Here is a 19087-nt window from a genome sequence, read left to right on the forward strand (position 1 = left end):
ACCCCACCTAAAGTGGAGACAGTTATGCAACCCCACAAAAGGTCATGCCTTAAGGACAAGCATCTTAGATAGGGATGAAATCAAACACTCGCCAGTGATGGAGTTAGATTGTATATTAGTGAGGAGCTTAAATATAGAAGAAGACCAGAATCATTCACAAAATGCAAGCATTAAACATATAAATATCAGACCTAAAATAGGTGGTCAGCTTGTGAAAACAGGCACTATCACGGTTACTCAGCAGCCGCAGAGGCCATCTCTGCCTTGTTTAATGGACTTGAGCGGAGGGGGCCATCAAAACTGTGAGCAGAGTACATCCCTCAGCAGGTAGCATCCTGAAATAGCATCCTTGATCCTAATGGTGCACAGCACAGCCCCCGGCTTCTGACGAATCCATCCTGAGAGCCCCTTTGTCCCCAAGCAAACAGTCCTCCTGAGGCACACGCATACAGTGACAAGCAGAAAGACACACACATAGTATCTCCTTCCATCCATCGGATCTGATTAACCCGTTCATTTCTCCTTGTTTTTCCCGTCCTCTGTTTGTTCGACTCAGTCGATTTAGTCCCCTCTGCAGACAGACGCCACAGAGCCAGGGTGCAGGCTGCCATCGTGACTTCCCCTGGGGGTGTCTCACTTGACAAAGTTTCACATTTCTGGTGGTCAATTTAGTTGAGAGAGAAAATAAAAGTCAAACGTGTAATGAGAGCCCCTGAAGGTGCCTGCACGGTAGGAAAGGTTAGAGAGATCTTTCGGTGTACAGCAGCATCGGGGAGGCTGACAATGCTGAAAGAGCGTAACATAGAAAGATGATAAAAAGGGACAAAAGACACGCGATCATCTTCGCTTTAACTGATATTACAGCACACATCAGATAAGCCAGGGGTTTATGAAGATAATAAATACTCATATTTCAAGATTTGCAATCTGCATAAAATGCCTAGAAAATACAATTGGTTTGCAAATTCAGTCTTGTTTTTTTTTTTTTCAATCAATTTTTAGGTAAACCAACAAAAAAAAAAAACACTGAAAAAACAAGCCAAAAATATCTGTGGAAGAATGCATAGTAATCTGTTTCTAACAGGAAACGTAGCTACAGCTTATGACTGAGATTAAAAAATGTTTATACCACTAAATTCTACTTTTCGTCTTTTAATTTAATTCCTTACTGACTTCTGAGACTTTTTATATGTAAAAACAAACGCTTCACATAAGTGTGTGTGTGTGGAGTGACTACACTGATCCAGTTGAAGGATACTTCTGACAGCTGGGTTCATTTTTAAATTGGAGTGTGACTGCATTTCAGGAGATGTGTCCTTAGTTTTTTATTTTCTTCATGTCTCAGGTATTTCAGTAAAAAACTGTGCTGTGTGTGGTGAGGGCGCAGTGCAGGGCCCAGGAAGGAGAGACCATATTGTGCACAGTAGAAAACAGTAGAAAACAAACAAACTATGAACTGTGGGCTTCCAAGGTGTGAAGTAAAGAGTTGGCAAATGTTAAAACTTAATGCTGTTTTGGCTGTTCAAGCTGATAGCCGTCTACTTAGCAATAAGTAATTCAATAAGTCATAAGTAAGTCAATAATCATTGTATGTCAATATGTAACTCTGTTTTTTGGGCCACACGCTGACCATAATTTAGAAACAGTGGGCATGTGTAAATTGCGTGTACAAGAAAAACATGTCACTGCTAGGTGTGTACAGAATATTTTCATGGTGCTATCCCATTGATGCTGGAGAATTAGGTTTACTTTTTAGTTTTTCTTTAATATGAAATTTAATGTCCAAACTTTATTTGTTTTATTTTTTTTCTTTGTTTGATTTTTTGTTTTTTAACTGTGGAAGCATTTTGGAAAGTTGCATCTTTTCTAACTTCCTCTTTGGAGATAATTGTATCGGTTTCTTCAGACTCTCGGGATTTCTTGCCTTAGAGGAGTAAAGAGTCATCGTGCATTATGGAGGGTGGATAGTCCCACCATAACGGGTGCACCATTCATCTTCTAGCAGTGATGCTATTGGTTATTGATGATACCACAGGGGCATGACACGATAATCGGACTATGGACCATTGTTCCCAGAGTTATGGCTTTCATCTGTTTTCTTGGATCAACATTGCCCTCTGAGTTCCGATTGACTTGGTCGGACTTCTGGTCGGTTGATCCTGCTTCTTCCTTGAAGCACTTGTCTGTTTTTCCCACTTCCATGCCTTCGAGTGTCTGCATCTTCTTGTGCCAGCTTTAAATTGAATTGAATTTTCTCTGCGTATTTCATCAAGGGAACTGTTTTATTTGTGAGTGATTCGACTGCATTAACAGGAGTAGCCTGTGCATAAAGTAGCTTTTTTGCTTTTCAAATATCTTACAGCACCTAACATAATGCTATAATCAGTTCTTCTTTTCCTTTGGATCTCTCTACAAACATAGAACAGACTGAAGACCATCACATTAGTCATATCAAATCAATGAAATATTTGAAGCTCTTAACACTCATGAACAACATCATATACGAAGCCTGATGGTAAATATTAATTTTTATGTTTGCCATTACTGTGTGAGCGTTTCCTTCTTCTACCCACACAAACAGAAAAATAAATCTGAGAAGCTAAACATAATATAATATTTCCTCTTTAGATAAACAAACAAACAAAAAAAACTGTCCGCTGACATTGTGTAAACCTACATGCGTTATCACCCTAACCTCCCACCCAGGGCACAGTAATTGTGTTACCATGGAAACAGCGGAGCTGCTGAGACTCCATCCCATCTAATTAGACGTGGCTGCTGCTGCTGCTGCTGTGGACACGTGGTACACGATGAATGTTGAAGTCATACATTAACCCAATCTTCTCTTTTCATAATCCGACACATTTCATGCAGGACCAGTTGTTTACTTCCAGCGGACACATCACCAACCCAAACATTTAAAAAAACAATGGGGAATCCGTCGTGCCATTTGGCTTAATTTTACCCGGGGCTTCAAGGTGTCGCTTATAAGAATAATAAATTATTCAGAAGACAACATTTCAGCGCTACTAAAACAGGCCCGAGACTCAAACAAGGATGGATGTGAAAGCAAGATCTAAAGTTACACGAAAACACCAGAGCTACAGAAGGTCACTGAGGAAACACTGCCACTCACTGAGGCTGTTAAATAACAAGCAAGTGAATAGCATGTAAATTAGGAGAAAATTAAAGCTTACCTATCACAAGCACCACGAGTAGTTTGCTGTCCAAAAACATCTCACATGGATGCCACTGTGATGTCAGCCAGTCAGACCTGATCAATAAAATTAATTCTTCTGAGCCATTAAGTAGTACAGTACAGTGCTCGCTGATGTTATTTATTTAATATTGACAGTTGCCCAGGTGAAGGTGGGCAAACATTTGCATTAATATGCTGTAAACAAAGACCATGAAGGCGAGAACAACAGGTCCTCTTTAACTAGCTATAGCACATCTAATCAATACTGTGAGGCAGGGCGGTGATGGGGTTGTGCTTGAGGTTGCGTGAGAAAAACAACACCAGTACAGCTACACGTTAAGTCAGACATCCCGTCAGTCTCATCGCCTTTAATTTTCCCCTCCTTTCTTACCTCATTCTATCTACTCATCCCCTACTCTCTGTTCTCCTCCATCTTCTTCTGCCCCCATTAGAGAAACGCTGACCTGCAGACTCCCTAATGCGACCAATCAATATTGCACGGAGGACAGCAGACTGCCAGACGTACCAACACGAACGCTATCTTCAACGAATGAGGCCGGGAATTCCTTTAGCTACATCACCACTGATGTCCCATCCAACTGACCCTGCAAACTGAGAGTGATTGATTAAACCAGTTTAATGCGAATGGTTCCAAATGACCCTGTGTTAAATATAAAGCTTTCTCACTTTCATGCTGTGGCTGGCATAGATCATCGCTTCATCTATCTATAGAACCATCATTGATCCTGCACGCCCTTCCTGCCTGACATTACTAATGCACAGCGGCCGCAGCACGAGCTAACACAAGAGGCAAAAAGCATGTCATTATGCAGAGGGCTTTGTGTCTTTAAAAAGCTAATGAATCACTGGAATCAAAACGAAAGCCATAGGGAGCATGAAAGCTACAGCCTATAGATGTGCTGCTGCTTAATGCAAATAATGAGGAGTGATAATGCTTCACTGAATGTCCCATTTGCCAATCAAGATCTCTTCATCAAGTAAAAGGAGCACAAGCAAGAATCCTGGTAAGTAACAAAAGAAAAAGTATTAATCGTACAGCATTATTTGTCTTATCAGCTTTATTTATATACTTCAATATAATCAGTGTTGAGAAGGTTACTTTTAAAATGTATTCCACTACAGATTACAGAATACAAAATGGTCCAAAATGTAATTTGTAATGTATTCCGTTAAGTTACTCAATGTGAGTAACATATTCTGAATACTTTGGATTACTTGATATATTGTCATGCTTTTTACAACTACATGAATGTACTGATCTGTTACTATTACTAAAGGCTACTTGTCACCAAGCTAACATTGTTAGCTGGTGTTAGCTGAGGTTGGTTCGTAGACCGCAGACTGTTAGACTTGATGGATAGCATTAACAACCTGCTAGCTGCAAATAATCATGTGCAGTTCTGAAAGCAATACCAAGTAGATTTTTAAATCTTAATATAAAATGAGTAAGATTAGGGTGGACATCACAACTGCACATGATTTTGTTTGTAGCTAGCAGGTTGTAATGTAGCCTTCATTAATAGTAATAAATCACACAGCAATAGATACTTTAGTGGCACATTACCCAGGTAGCTACCACAAGTGCTGCAACTGGTCCGTTGGGTTATTGTCTCCCAGGAAACACTTCCCTTGTGCTTTTGGAAATCTGTTTTCTTTTATTTCCGTTTTCGTTTTTCCTATTTCCATTGTGTATTGTGTGCTTTTGCAGCGTTTTTCTTATTGTTGGTGTTTTCTTCAGTTGCAGTCCGTTTGGCCTCTCAGGGCCACCGTACATACATGCAATTTGTTGCACAACAATTTGGGCACCAGTATTCCACAGAATGTTGCAGGAAATCAAGGAAAATGGCAGACTACCACCAAATATGAATTCTGCCAACATTAGTCTCCTACTAAAACCAGGCAAGGACCCTTTATTTCCCTCAAGCTATCGTCCAATATCTCTTATAAATGTAGACCTCAAAATAATCTGCAAAGCTCTCTCAAAAAGATTAGAAAAAATAACCCCCCTCTTAATTCATCCTGACCAAACTGGTTTCATAAAAGGTAGGCACTCATCAACAAACACTCGTAGATTACTTAATTTAATAGACTTCTCATGCAGTAAAAACACTGAAACCATAATATTATCTCTAGATGCAGAAAAAGCGTTTGACAGAGTTAACTGGAAATTTTTATTTGCAACTTTACACAAATTTGGTTTTGGAAACTCTTTCATAAACTGGATAAGAATATTATACAATTCCCCAACAGCTTGTATCAGGACAAATGACCAGACATCCTCCAGCTTCTGTCTCCTGAGGGGCACCAGACAGGGATGCCCACTCTCCCCTTCACTTTTTGCAATTTTTATCGAACCACTAGCGGCAGCATTTAGACAGGCTACAACAATTAAGGGCATAAAATGTAAGAACATAGAACATAAAATCAGTCTCTATGCGGATGATGTGTTGCTTTTTCTTCAAAACTCACAAACCAACCTTTCTGAGGTAATTACTCTAATAAACTGGTTTTCAAGAGTTTCAGATTATTCAATTAACTGGCCAAAATCTACAGTTCTTCCCATTAACTGCTCCTTCCATAATTCTTCTTCTGCCCCACTACAATCTGGAAATATTAAATATTTAGGTATTAATGTTTCTCCTAAGCTTTCAGACTTAACTAACTTAAACCACATCCCACTTCTAAAGAAAGTAGAAGGCGATCTGACTAGATGGAAATCTTTACCCATATCACTCATGGGAAGGGTCGCCACTATAAAAATGATGATCTTGCCAAAAATAAATTACTTATTTTTAATGATCCCTAACAAACCATCACAAGATTGGTTCAGATCTCTGGATTCATATATTTCTAAATTCCTTTGGAAAGATAAACCCCCGCGTATCAGCTTAAAAACGCTACAAAGAACCAAGGATAGAGGAGGATTAGATCTGCCTAACTTTCAACAATACTTCTTAGCCAACAGGCTTCAGTTCATTTCAGAATGGTTAAAACATACCTTCTTAGATGAACCTTGGCTAGATGTTGAACAGGCACTATGCAATGATCTAGAGATTTCAGACCTACCATTTATCAGCTCAAACATCAAAAGACATGAATGCTTTAAAAGCATCAACATCAGCTCTTCTCTGACAGCATGGTGGGAGTTTCTAAAAATAACGGAGTCTTCATTAATCCCATGCAAACGTACACCTATCTGGAATAACCCTGACATATTACAAAACAATAATATGATTAATTTTCCAGAATGGAGTTGTAAAGGAATTAAATACTTAGAACATATATTAGAGGGAACAGAATTTATTCCATTTGACAGACTAGTTACACAATATGGGATCAACAAGAAAAGATTTTTAGAATATCAACAAATTAAATCCATAGTAAAAAAGAAATTTTACCTCAGTCAAGCTGAATTACAAACACCACCAAGTGCGGTACACTTTCTTACTCTTAAATCCCCCAAATTATTATCTAAAATATACAGAACACTTTCTAAAATAGATGAATCAATATCCCTTCCTATTGCAAAGTGGGAAGCAGATTTATCAGTAAGCTTAGACCAAAACTTCTGGTCTCAGGTATGCTTAAAAACCTTTAAATTGATTAAAAATCCCAGTCTGCAATTAATACAATACAAAATACTACATAGAGTGCACTATACTGGTCATCGGATGTTCAAGATGGGCTTTACATCTTCCAACAACTGCTCACACTGTCAAGGCAATACACCAGACAATTACATCCACGCTCTTTGGTTCTGTCCACCAGTGCAGAAGTTTTGGCGTGAGATATGTGAAGACTTATCAAAGTGTCTGAAATGTAACATTCCAGCCTCCCCTTTAGTATGCTTGTTGGGAAAATTGGATGATGTCACTACAGAAACTAATACAGTCCACATGGTTTTTACTGCCCTATGCATTGCCAAGAAAACGGTCCTCATGAACTGGAAAAATAAAAATAATCTTAATCCTAATCAATATAAAAACCATCTAATAGATCACATTAGTCTCGATACAGCCTCTGCCACCACATTAGATCAATTCCTCTGGGCTCCTTTGATCGGCTCCATCACCTAGCGGGGGTGGGGGGTCGTGGTTTGGTCCCGCCTTAGCTATTGTGGTTGATGTGGAGGTTGGGACGGGCTTAGGGCGCCTGGAGAACCCCTAGAGACGTTATCCCTGGAGGGCTCAACCCGGGGGGTTGTGGTCATAACCTGGTTAGTGGCTCTGGTCGCTCTTAGAGGGTGTTCTCCTCGTAGCTGTGTGCAGCGGGGCTGGGGGATGGTCTGTACTGGCGGACGTAGGTTACTGGCCTGGTAGCCTGGCTGCCCCTGAGTGGATCCGGGGCAGGCGGGGGGGCTTGGGGTTCGGGGGTGCTTCGTCTCCGTGATGGGGCTCTGGCTGGGCCTTGGGGGCTTCGGTCCTCATCGGTGTGTCGCCGAGGCTGTGGGTGGGTGGGCGCACAGGGGCTCAGCCCTGGCGCAGGGGGCCTCTGGTGCATCGGCCTAACTGGGGGGCTCTTCAACTGGCAGGGAGGTTGTTCCATCCTTGCAGAAGTCCACTCTGCAGGTGGGGGAGAGACATAGGAGAGGTGGAGAATAAACCTAACCTGGGTGTCTGTTGTCTTGTGTAGTCTGGGAGATGATTGAATGTTGGGGTGGGTACAGTTTCCTCTGCGGTGGGGTGGGGTGGGCTTCCCCGGGTCCTGTGGGGCTTGACGGTGCTGCTACCGTAGGCCCCGGTCTGGATGGGCCTGGGCTCCCTTGCCTTGGTGGGTACCAGAGGACGGGGGTGCCTACTGGGGTCAGCGGGGGAGCTGGCCCTAGGGAGGGGCATCTTGCCCCTCCCTTCTTTTCCTCCCCATCCCCGGCTGCCTCCCTCTTCCCGCTCCACCACATCCACCCACACAGGTAGGGCCTTGGGGTGCGGGTGTGTCACCAGGGTGCAGGGGAGGCATTCCCCCCCCTCTGTCCCCTTCTGGCCACCTGTGCCTCAATTTTATTCCACAACTTAGACATCCACATTCCTCACACTCTCATAACACACACATATACATAGGGCCTTGAGGGTGACCACGTTAATGGCGTCCAGTGGACGGTCTGTGTATTCAACCTTACCTCTGGCACCGGTGCCCACCTCTCAATTTTAAATCCATGTAGACATTGAGGGTTCTCGGGAGGGGCCGTGCTAACACCTGCTGCTCTCTGGCAGCAGCACCATGCCCTCCCTTGTTTTAAATGCACTTTAGAACAACACGCAGCAACACTACACATGAGCGGGAGGAGGGAGGTATGGGGTCTTCACACACCCCCGTTCTCTGCTAGCCATCGGGGCAGGGGGCTGGGAGGAGGTGTTGGCTGTCCGATGGGCCTCCCTGCTGCCGCGGAGCCTGGGGCGGTCTGCTTGCCTCCACCCCGGGGGAAAGGGTCACATCTCTTGGGTCTGGGTGCCGTTTCCCCCTCTGGGGGTGAGGGTACCTGGACCCGGGGTATAGAGTATGTTTGGGGAGTGTGATTGTGTGTACATGTCCATGTATGTCTATTACTAAGTTGGGTGAGTGTTGAGTGTTTGTATATGTGTGCATGAGGGTGGGAATGCATGTTTGTGTCTGTGTGTGCCTGTTTGTCTGTGTCTATATGTCAGGTCGGGTCTTAGACTCCACCTCTCTGGGAACACCCAGGCCCTCCAAAGTGTGGAGGCCTATCTCCCCTCACCACACTCCCTGCCAGTGACTGATGCCCTCAGGGGTTGGTGCATTGGTGGTTCTTGGTGTCCGGGGCTGGGCGCTCAGGTATGCACCAGCTCACTCCCGGTGGCTACTTGGCGGGGCCTGGTGCCTATCCCTCTGTCAGGCCTCTTCCGGGGCAAAGGGGACCCCCCGGGCCTCCAGCCTCGGGGTCTGCGGCTCGGTTCACTCTGGCACAGCTGGCTGCCGGCAGAGCCGGCGGGCACGCCAGTGCAGCCCCCTCTGGCTTCTGCTCCGTGGCTACTGGGTGACCCCTCGTCTGGGGATCTCCTCAGCCCTTCCCAGGAGGGTGGCACGGATGCCCCTCCGGTGGTCCACCTTGGGCTCTCGCACTCTGGGGCCTCTGGATGTCTGAAGCCTGGATCTTCTCCATGCCTGCTTCATGCCCTGGGGGACGGGGCTTTGGCCCCCCACACCCTCTAGCAGACCGTTACATGGAGAAACCTTTTGTATACAAGCGCGCTGATCCACACAGGTGTGCACACGGATGTTCACTGTTCGTAGACATAAACTACACCTTTTTTAGCTGCTACTTCAAAGCACATTGTGCGCTGTCTGTCCTGTGTGCTGCACAACAACATTCAATATTTAGTATTTACTGCTGTTCACACTTAGCTAGATTAACGGGATGGTGTTGTGTTTAGTATGTTGCTTTGGTTTTTTTTTGCTTGTTTTCTCTTCTTTTTCTCTCAACAGGTGATCCAGGAGATTTTTATTTTCTTTTTCTCCTTGTCTTTGTAAGTGCCCTTTCTCACTGTCCCTCTTCCCTTCTGTTTTTCTTTTCCTTCCTCTCTTTCCTATCCCCCAGTCATGTCTGTCCCATCTGTAACAACTGAAAATAAAATAAATAATAACAACAAAGGTTGATCAAATGGACCAATACGGCAATGCCATGATGATCCATTTGGCAAAATAAATCCATTTGGTATCCTTGTTGGTCTTCAGACAACAATTCTGACGGCTAAAGAACCAAATGGGACAGACAAAAAAAAAAAAAAAAAATTTGTTGCGCAACAAAATTAAATAAAATTAAATTCCCCATTATGTTTAACTTTCTCGTGTTTTATTTAAATGTAGCTTCTTTCATTTTATTCTTCATGACAAGAAAATAATAATAATGTACCAAAACACATCTGACTTCATGTTGCCAGTTTTTGGTTTACACTATCATACATTCCATACCTGCTTTTGGATTTATGTGCCAGTGTCAACATGAAATGCGTTTGTGCTTCCACTTGAGGTGGCAAAGAACGAATAGAGCTGTGGTCTCTGACAGATGTTGCATGCTGACTTTTGTGGCAGATTTCTCACGATTGCATCACATCTAACGATCTCATTGTGTTGGTGTATGTCATCAGGACTGCTTTTGTGCAGAACAGCAGTAACACTGTACAGCCAAGAAACGGGACCACTTTAAGAGTTTGACCTGGCAACAGAACACATGCATACATACTCCCTCTCTATTAAGGTGGTGAACTTCAGGTATATCTGTTTCATTTTATGATTTAGTTTTTACATGTTTGATTAGATATGTTTTTTTCATAGTCCGTTGCTGGCTGAGCCATGTAACTTACAAAACCCACCAGCATTTGGCTCCTATTTGTTGTTAATTTCCCACACTGATGATGATGATCCCAGAAGCTTAGCGCTACTGCAGATTTAATAATTTGTTCAGAAATAACCACTGTTGCTGCTGTAATACCATATTCAGTCCATGCACACACACACACACACACACACACACACACACACACACACACACTCTTTAGGCACAGCATATCGTTCATAACCACAAAGGCTGCAGACTGTTTCAGCGCTGGTGAAATAAACGACTTTATGTGATGTGCAATTTTGTGCCACTGTGCCTTGAAAACAAGGGACGAGGAGAATGAGTTATAAGGTGTCTGCAGAGCCTTCTGTCTGTCCAGGGGAAATATATTCATCTAATAGGTACATGCTGCACCCCGCTGCCAAACCACTCTCTCAGCCCTCCCTCGGCCATTCATGTCATAACCTTTTATTTATGACTCTGTTTTGTAATCTCTTTTTCACACCCGTCTGTCAGTCTGTGTTTGTGGGTTTGCCATCTTTGGTCTGTGGCCATTATCCCGACAGAAAGCAGGCAAGCCTACCTCATCACCAACTGCTCATCAAAGGCTATTCACTGTCCACAGGATATGTTCCTGCCAGATATGAACACCGCACTCAAAAAGTCCAGAAGCTACTAGGTGTTGGAAGTACTATTAACTTTACCTTATGAACCTTTTTTTCTTTTTTTAAATCTGCAGCTGATGATATTTACCAAAGTTGGTTTTATGAGCTACTTACTAATTGCTCTAGTTTCAGTGCTAACTACTAACTTCCCAGAATGCTTCTCCTTTGCGTGATAACTGAGGAAGCATTGTTGCCTTTTATTATCCAAACAAATTCCCAGTTTTAACACTATTTGGTAAAGGTATCACCTGTAGATGTCAGTAGGGGGCCCTCGAACCTCCGGCCTCGGGGCCTGCAGCTCGGTTCACTCTGGCACAGCTGGCTGCCGGCAGAGCCGGCAGGCGCGCCAGTGCAGCCCCCTCTGGCTTCTGCTCCGTGGCTACTGGGTGACCCCTCGTCTGGGGATCTCCTCAGCCCTTCCCAGGAGGGTGGCACGGATGCCCCTCTGGTGGTACTCCTTGGGCTCTCGCACTCTGGGGTCCCTGGATGTCTGGAGCCTGGATCTCCTCCATGCCTGCTTCATGCCCTTGGGGACGGGGCTATGGCCCTCCACACCCTCTAGCAGACCGTTACATGGGGAAACCTTCTGTATACAAGCGCGCTGATCCACACAGGTGTGCACACGGGTGTTCACTGTTCGTAGACATAAACTACACCTTTCTTAGCTGCTACTTCAAAGCACATTGTGCGCTGTCTGTGCTGCACAACAACATTCAATATTTAGTATTTATTGCTGTTTACACTTAGCTAGATTAACATGATGGTGTTGTGTTTAGTATGTTGCTTTGGTTTTTTTTTTGCTTGTTTTCTATTCTTTTTCTCTCAACAGGTGATCCAGGAGACTTTTTTTTTTCTCTTTGTCTTTGTAAGTGCCCTTTCTCACTGTCCCTCTTCCCTTCTGTTTTTCTTTTCCTTCCTCTCTTTCTTTCTCCCTTTCCTATCCCCCAATCATGTCTGTCTCATCTGTAACTACTGAAAATAAAATAAATAATAACAACAAAAGTTGATCAAATGGACCAATACGGCAATGCCATGATGATCCATTTGGCAAAATAAATCCATTTGGTATCCTTGTTGGTCTTCAGACAACAATTCTGACGGCTAAAGAACCAAATGGGACAGACAAAAAAAAACAAAAAACAAAAAAAAAAAAATTTTACCTTATGAACCTTTTTTTCTTTTTTTTAAATCTGCAGCTGATGATATTTACCAAAGTTGGTTTTATGAGCTACTTACTAATTGCTCTAGTTTCAGTGCTAACTACTAACTTCCCAGAATGCTTCTCCTTTGCGTGATAACTGAGGAAGCATTGTTGCCTTTTATTATCCAAACAAATTCCCAGTTTTAACACTATTTGGTAAAGGTATCACCTGTAGATGTCAGTAGATTGCAGACTGCAATGACTGGATTAAAGATGGATGACATGGCTCCACTTCCTCCCATTTTACAAAAATAAAGCCAAAATTTCCTGCTCATGGAGCTACCATGTAGCATTTTTGGAGCCAGAACTTGCGCAGTAGTGACTTTGGGGGTTGTTGCTGTGCCAAACTCCCACCCACACACCTGCTGGATGTGTGTGCCAACCCCCCTCCACTTTTTACGTATCCCGGCTGCTCCACTTTTGAGATCTCTGATGTTGGTTTCACTGCGACTGCTGGATCGTTAAATTAAGGTAAATACAACCACGACACTATTATTAAAAAGTCACGCATCTTATCATCTTATAGTTCTACAACATCTTATATCACCCTGTAGCTCCTATTGTTAGTGTGCTAGCTAGATTAGCCTTTAGCATGCACACTGTGTTAAAGGCTTGTTATTAGCTACTTAGCATTTCTAAACACCTTTGTTGCTGTCATACTGTATATATTTGAATAATTAGTCACACCTTTGTTTTAATTATTGTTATTTTAGACAGAGGCCCAGTGTTACTGTAAATATCAGGATTATCTGAAATTGAATGTTATAATTTCAGATTTTAACATAAGACTGAAACAAACAAACTGATGTAAACAGTTTTACATCCATTATACACTCAGAGCACTGGTAACATGGGAACTTTGAATAAAACAAGCGAGCAGCCGGTTTCATATCATGTTTCATTCCGCTAACTGGCGACAGACCTATACCACAGCCAGACACCAGGGGGCGATACAGACATTTGGCTTATGGTGAGTCATTGGTTTAAGGTCACTTAAACCAACTTTGTTTTTCATTTTGATGTTCACTTTGAACTAAAGCAGTTCATCTTGACCATGTCTACAGGTCTACATGCCTAAATCTGCTGACATGTGATTGGCTGATTACATGTTTGCGTTAATGAGCAGTTGAACAGGTGTATGTAATGACATAGCCAGCGAATGTGCATCTTTTATACTGTGTGTCTTTCTGACAATAAGACAAAGAATAAATGAATCATAGTGAGTAAGTAACACATACTCAGACTAAAACTTGTGAGCTTGACACTGGAATTGGGGATAAGAGATCTTTTTGCAGTACTTACATATAAACCTCATGAAAAAAACATTTAATCTGAGATAAATACTTTATTTCTCTCCTATAACTGCCATTCAAAACGTTTTTGGATGTTCTTGTTTTCTTATTTGGACAGACTAAGTGATAAATAAACGCTACAGTGCAGCAGACGCGGCATTGTGCCCCACAGATTTCACTAAAACACTGTGTACTTTCAGCTCAAGGTCTCTGCATATCAGGTCACACTTCACAGTTTACACCAACACATATGCATACACACATCTATCTAAGCACTGACAACGTTGTAGGGAATCAATGTTTTCCCCTACTGAAATATACATTGGCAGGTATTTTGCACAAGAAGATAAATAGATGAACTATTGGTCTGCATTGAATAAATAATAACTAAAATCTCAGATGGCTTCACCCAGTTTAACCACAGTTTTTTCAGCTTCTCTCTGTAGTCCTCACTGAGCTGATTTTTTTAATGTGCAAAAATAGCTGCAACTGAAAGAAAGAAAACGCTACATTACGACGTGGATCATTTCTTCCATCTATTATTCATGCTACGAATTTACATTCATGGACATCATGCGGAGGTCCACAGCAGGGCAAGCGAATGGGAGAAAATGTATTTGTGTAACATGCTCTGATACATGGAGTGAGGAGCAAGTGAGATGAAATGGATAGTCTGCAGTCTGCAGCGTCTATATATTTAATGCAAAATGTAAGGTATTGAGATTTACTTTTATATTTCAGGTAGAATGTAAGCTTGAAAAAATAAACACAAATAAATAAAGAAAGGAAGGCTTGCTTTAAATCACAGGTTTTCTCAAGGCTGTGTTTGAAGACTATCTTTGCTGATGGATGGTCTTTAAAGACAAGACTGTGAAGCATCGCTTTGACTCTGAGTCTCAGAGCAACTCTGGCTTCCCTACACTGATGCCTAAAATACTTCCTGCAGGAGTCACATCGGCGCATGTTACAAATTGAGCGCTAGCTGACAGATTAGGAAGTGCAGGACTTGTGCCAGAACAAAAGTGAAAAGTTCGTGAAGCTGAAGCAACGTTTTTTTCTTTTTCAATTTGATGTGACACAAAATTATAATCTTTTTTATGTACATTCATGCCAGTGCTGCTAATATTTGTACATATTACCTATAGGACAGATAAACAGTTTATTACGATATGGAAACATCTATCGTTTCATATTACGCTATCATTTGTTTCGTTGTGTCGCAAAATAAACTGTTTACGGCAACATTTTTTCATGGTTTTGATGGTCACTTTAGAATTCCTTAAAGTTCTCTCTTTCTCTTATATTTAATATAACCACACTACGGACGAACAAGCGACTGTTTTTAAGCATTGTCGTTAGCAACAATGGTGGTAAAACCATCGCGTGGCTCCGCCGTCCGCTTGTTTCTTTTCCACATAAACCTTTCACAATAAAGCTGAAGATCCTGTTCAGATTTTTCCAAAATAAACTGAATCACGTGAAATACTATGCAGAGTGTTTATGGACGAGAAGCTAAAAAGAGCCGTCAGGTGCTAAAAAATAAACCTTAGAGCAGGCTTTTCCCCGCAGCACGCTGTGTAATAAATACAAAGAAAATTGCAGCCGTTTCAACTTATGTAACACTCGACTCCAGGTACACGACACCCAGCTGAAAACACTTCACGCAAGTCGAGTTGCCCGAGATTCATAGAATTTACAAAAAATGTTAAATGTTTGTGATATATATGGTTGTAAAGACAATAAATGTCTTATATTGGGATATGAGATTTTGGTCATATCACACAGCCCTACATTCATGTCACCCATTGGTTGGTAAACTGTTGTTTTAAAGTGTTAAGTTCAGCATTTTGAGTTTTTGTTTTGGAACCATGACTGACTGCAGTGTCTCAACTACCACGGTTTTTTATTAAAATACAATTTTTCAGTCCAAGTGACCTTTGTGAGGTTAAATAAAACAAATCTAAGCAATGAATAAAATATGAATTTAACTTGCCCCAAACTAGAGCTCACATGTCTTGAATGGACTATTATTAGTTATTAGTGGAATAAACTACACAGCTACCATGGTCCCAACAGTAATCCACATCTGACAGCTAATGTTACCATGACTTCGGTTGTGATGTCTCATGGCTTAAATTGGCTGTGGTGCTTCCTACCAGAACAGCTACTGACCTAATTGGCATACACTTGTCAGTCAAAGCAGCCAGGGCTTGAATGATGGAGAAATTTAGGCTTTACAGTTTTTTATATAATTTAAATTGATGATTTATCTAAAAATAAGATCAAATAAAAAATTTCCCAGAGTATATTAGTCACAAAGGGATGAGGATCAAAATGGTTTCTGTACCAGGCCGTAAACACGTTTATTTCTGCTCTAAAGTTGGTCATTTTAAGTCTATGGAGATTGACCTGCTTTTGGAGCTAACCTCGAATGGGGATTCAAACATTTTACAGTATTCAGTGGTTTACATATGTTCCTTTTCTAATACGTTGGTAGTACTACACAACTTTGAAGCCGGATATTCTCTATTTCAGATTTGTATCACAAGTTTTAGTATCATACTGTGTTTATGTTTGTAGACAAGTTTGCCATGTCCATGTTTACCATGCAAATTATGTGCCTCTCAAAGTCTGACATCATTAGCCATTTAGCCACTGGGTCCAAACGTTTCTTCAGTTCCCACACTACTTAAAATGTCCCAAATTCCTTACTCTACATTAAAATGTGTTCAGTGGGTGTTACGGTAAATTTTAACATCCAGGCATCAATGTAAAAGAGGAAGTTAGAAGAGGAGTTAGAAGTTAGCAGGAAGTTAGCAGGAAGGTAGCTCGCTAGTTTCCGGAAACTAGCGACATCTCAAGTTCTTGCAGAGGGATTTCTACAAAACAAATACGTCACTTTGGACATAAAAGAAAACAGAAAACAAAAAACTAAACGGCAGCAATATTTGTCAGGTTGCTGAAGTTGGGTTTGCTGGTATATAAACATGTTCTACCCTTGAGACTGGTGGTAATCTTATTTAAAAAATTCTGATTCAAGCAAAGAAAAAGTCCTTTTGTATTTCAGTATTTCACACTAGCAAAAACAACCAATAGAGCAAGCATCACCTTTTCCACCCTAAGCCCTTCTGAAACCAGTCAAAAGTGTTTAATAAAAAGGAAGGACAAGGAAAGCACATTACTGTCACTAAAAGAATTAATATATGCCTACTTATATATCTTTTTTCCTTAAATCTTTCAGCCCTATTTTTATCCTTGGCAACAGCACTGCTGTAGTTGCACGGCTCATTTCCCACTCAACCAAAACTCTGCCATGAGTGCTGCCATTTTTGTTTTCTTCGATGATACAACAGCAAAGTCACATCTAACTTTCATTGACCATCTGCCTCTGCAGCTCCAGTGCAAACCAACCCCAGCTCTTACTTCAATCACGTTTGCAAGGTAGGAAAAAAAATGCTCTGATTTAGACCAGACGGCTCAATGCCAAGTATTATGCAGCAGGGCACTCAAGGTTGCTTTAAAAATCTATGAGATATTTTCGCCTCTGTCTCAAAATTAGAAACTGACAGGAGACCTCATGCCAGCAGTCAATCAAACTGACAAAAGCGGTCATAAGTGTGTGTTTGTGTGTGTTTGCTGCATCGTTCAGACCGATGCTGTGCTGTGTCATCTCGGAGCATGTTCCTGACTGTCACCTACACCCTGTGACTTTTTCTCTCAACCTTCAACCCACCTTCACATCAAAAATGGATTAACTTGTGCAAGCTGCAAATGCTGCCTCTCTTGAACATAATCTTAACGAGTCCCAGTTGTGAAGAACAAAGGCTCCGTGCACAGAGACACCGGGCAACTCTCAATTAAGGCCGGCTGATGCCCTGAACAAGTAAAGCAAGCATGCACATGTGTACACACAAACACACACACACACACACACACACACACTGCAGACTGTCAGCATGGAGAGGAAGGTCGGGTGCAGATGAGGAAACATCACGCTGCGAACATTTATTAGGGGAGACATCTACAGAGGGTCAAGACACAAAGACAGTAGTAGAGGGAAAAGAAAGACATACAGTAGCACAGTGCAGGGAAAGAGATCTTTATCTGTGTGTCCACAGCCTTACCCAGCATGCATTAGTAGCAGGTTGGCATTTGTTAACATCATAAACCGTTGGTTGCTTTCCCAAATACCAAACTGCCCACACACACACGCACACACCCTAGCAAACACACACAAGTACACTCGAGTTAACCAGCGGTGAGAGTGGGCCAAACGCCGTTCTCAGCTCAATAGACAATCCCACAGATAGGAAGGGTTTTTAAGTCCAAGCAGCTTACCCAATCATTTATCAGATTAATACTTTTCATGAGAATAAACCAGTCATAGAGAGAGACATATGGAAAGTGTTAAACTGTGCTCATCTGAAAACCACAGAAATATTACATAACCGAAGGTCAGCCTCTGTGTGTGTGTGTGTGTGTGTGTGTGTGCGTGCGTGCGTGCGTGCGTGCGTGCGTGCGTGTGTGTGTGTATTAACGCTGTGGCTTCAATCTGAATGAAATCATTAGGATACCTCTTGGGCCTTTAGTTTGCATTGAAACTACAGTAAATCATTTCCCTTCAACATCTCTGTTTCTGTTAAAATGGAGTTTGCTTAAAAAGCAAGTTCCTCATCTTATTAACCACTCAAAGCACATTACAAGCTACATTCCCTCATTTGCACTTTTATTCTATACACACAGCACATTTCCTATAAGACTCAAACTCCTAAACGTGGTCAGTTGTCGGGGTGTTAGTATCTATCTGTTATCACTTCTCCTCCTATTTCTGTGCAAGTTAAGTTAGAGTGAAGCTGTGCATGGGCCTTACATTGGAGTCAAGCAGATCGAGGCTGTCCAGGCTCTTGCTGCGGTGAATGCGGCCTTTGATGCGACGCAGGGAAGGTTTACCTTGGCTCATAGGCAACGAGAGAGTGGATGTGGCAGGCATAGCCATAGCACCAGCGCCACCAGTAGCACCTGTAGGCTCGTCTAAACATCCAGGAGCACCTGAGGGGGATAACTCTCCATCTGCCGGGGTCACCCTGCAACAGAAACACAGAAAGTCAGTGAAAAGTCAAGAAATAGTCAGTAAAGAGTCAGTGGGGTTAAGTTTCACACTCATCAAATCAACTCTATTTTTGAAATGTAGTGTATCTACTCAGCACCAAACTGCATTTAGTTGATAAAAATCCAAAAATCTACAGCAAAAGTTAGTTGAAATCTTTGGAAGCTCATTTCTGCCCCTGGTTTTATTTTATGCCATCTGTAAGTCAATATTTCTGGCTATTATCTCAAAATTTTAAGTTAGGTATCTCAGCATTTAGACTTACTCATTCAAAACTTTGAGAAAATAGCTATAAATTGAGAAAATGA

The 19087-nt window shown here is 42.0% G+C and overlaps 1 protein-coding gene across 12 annotated transcripts in view; it reads right to left on the reverse strand.

Moving 5' to 3' along the window:
- tjp1a (tight junction protein 1a) overlaps positions 1-19087 on the reverse strand; it is a 115549-nt gene that overhangs the window by 68483 nt on the left and 27979 nt on the right. For all 12 annotated transcript variants that reach the window (XM_063474939.1, XM_063474859.1, XM_063474959.1 and 9 more), the window contains exon 2: positions 18543-18756. In XM_063474939.1, coding sequence (XP_063331009.1) covers positions 18543-18756 — 214 coding nt within the window. The remainder of the gene's footprint in view (positions 1-18542; positions 18757-19087) is intronic.

Source organism: Pelmatolapia mariae, linkage group LG1, assembly GCF_036321145.2.
Source record: "Pelmatolapia mariae isolate MD_Pm_ZW linkage group LG1, Pm_UMD_F_2, whole genome shotgun sequence".
NCBI classification, from domain to species: Eukaryota; Metazoa; Chordata; class Actinopteri; order Cichliformes; family Cichlidae; genus Pelmatolapia; species Pelmatolapia mariae.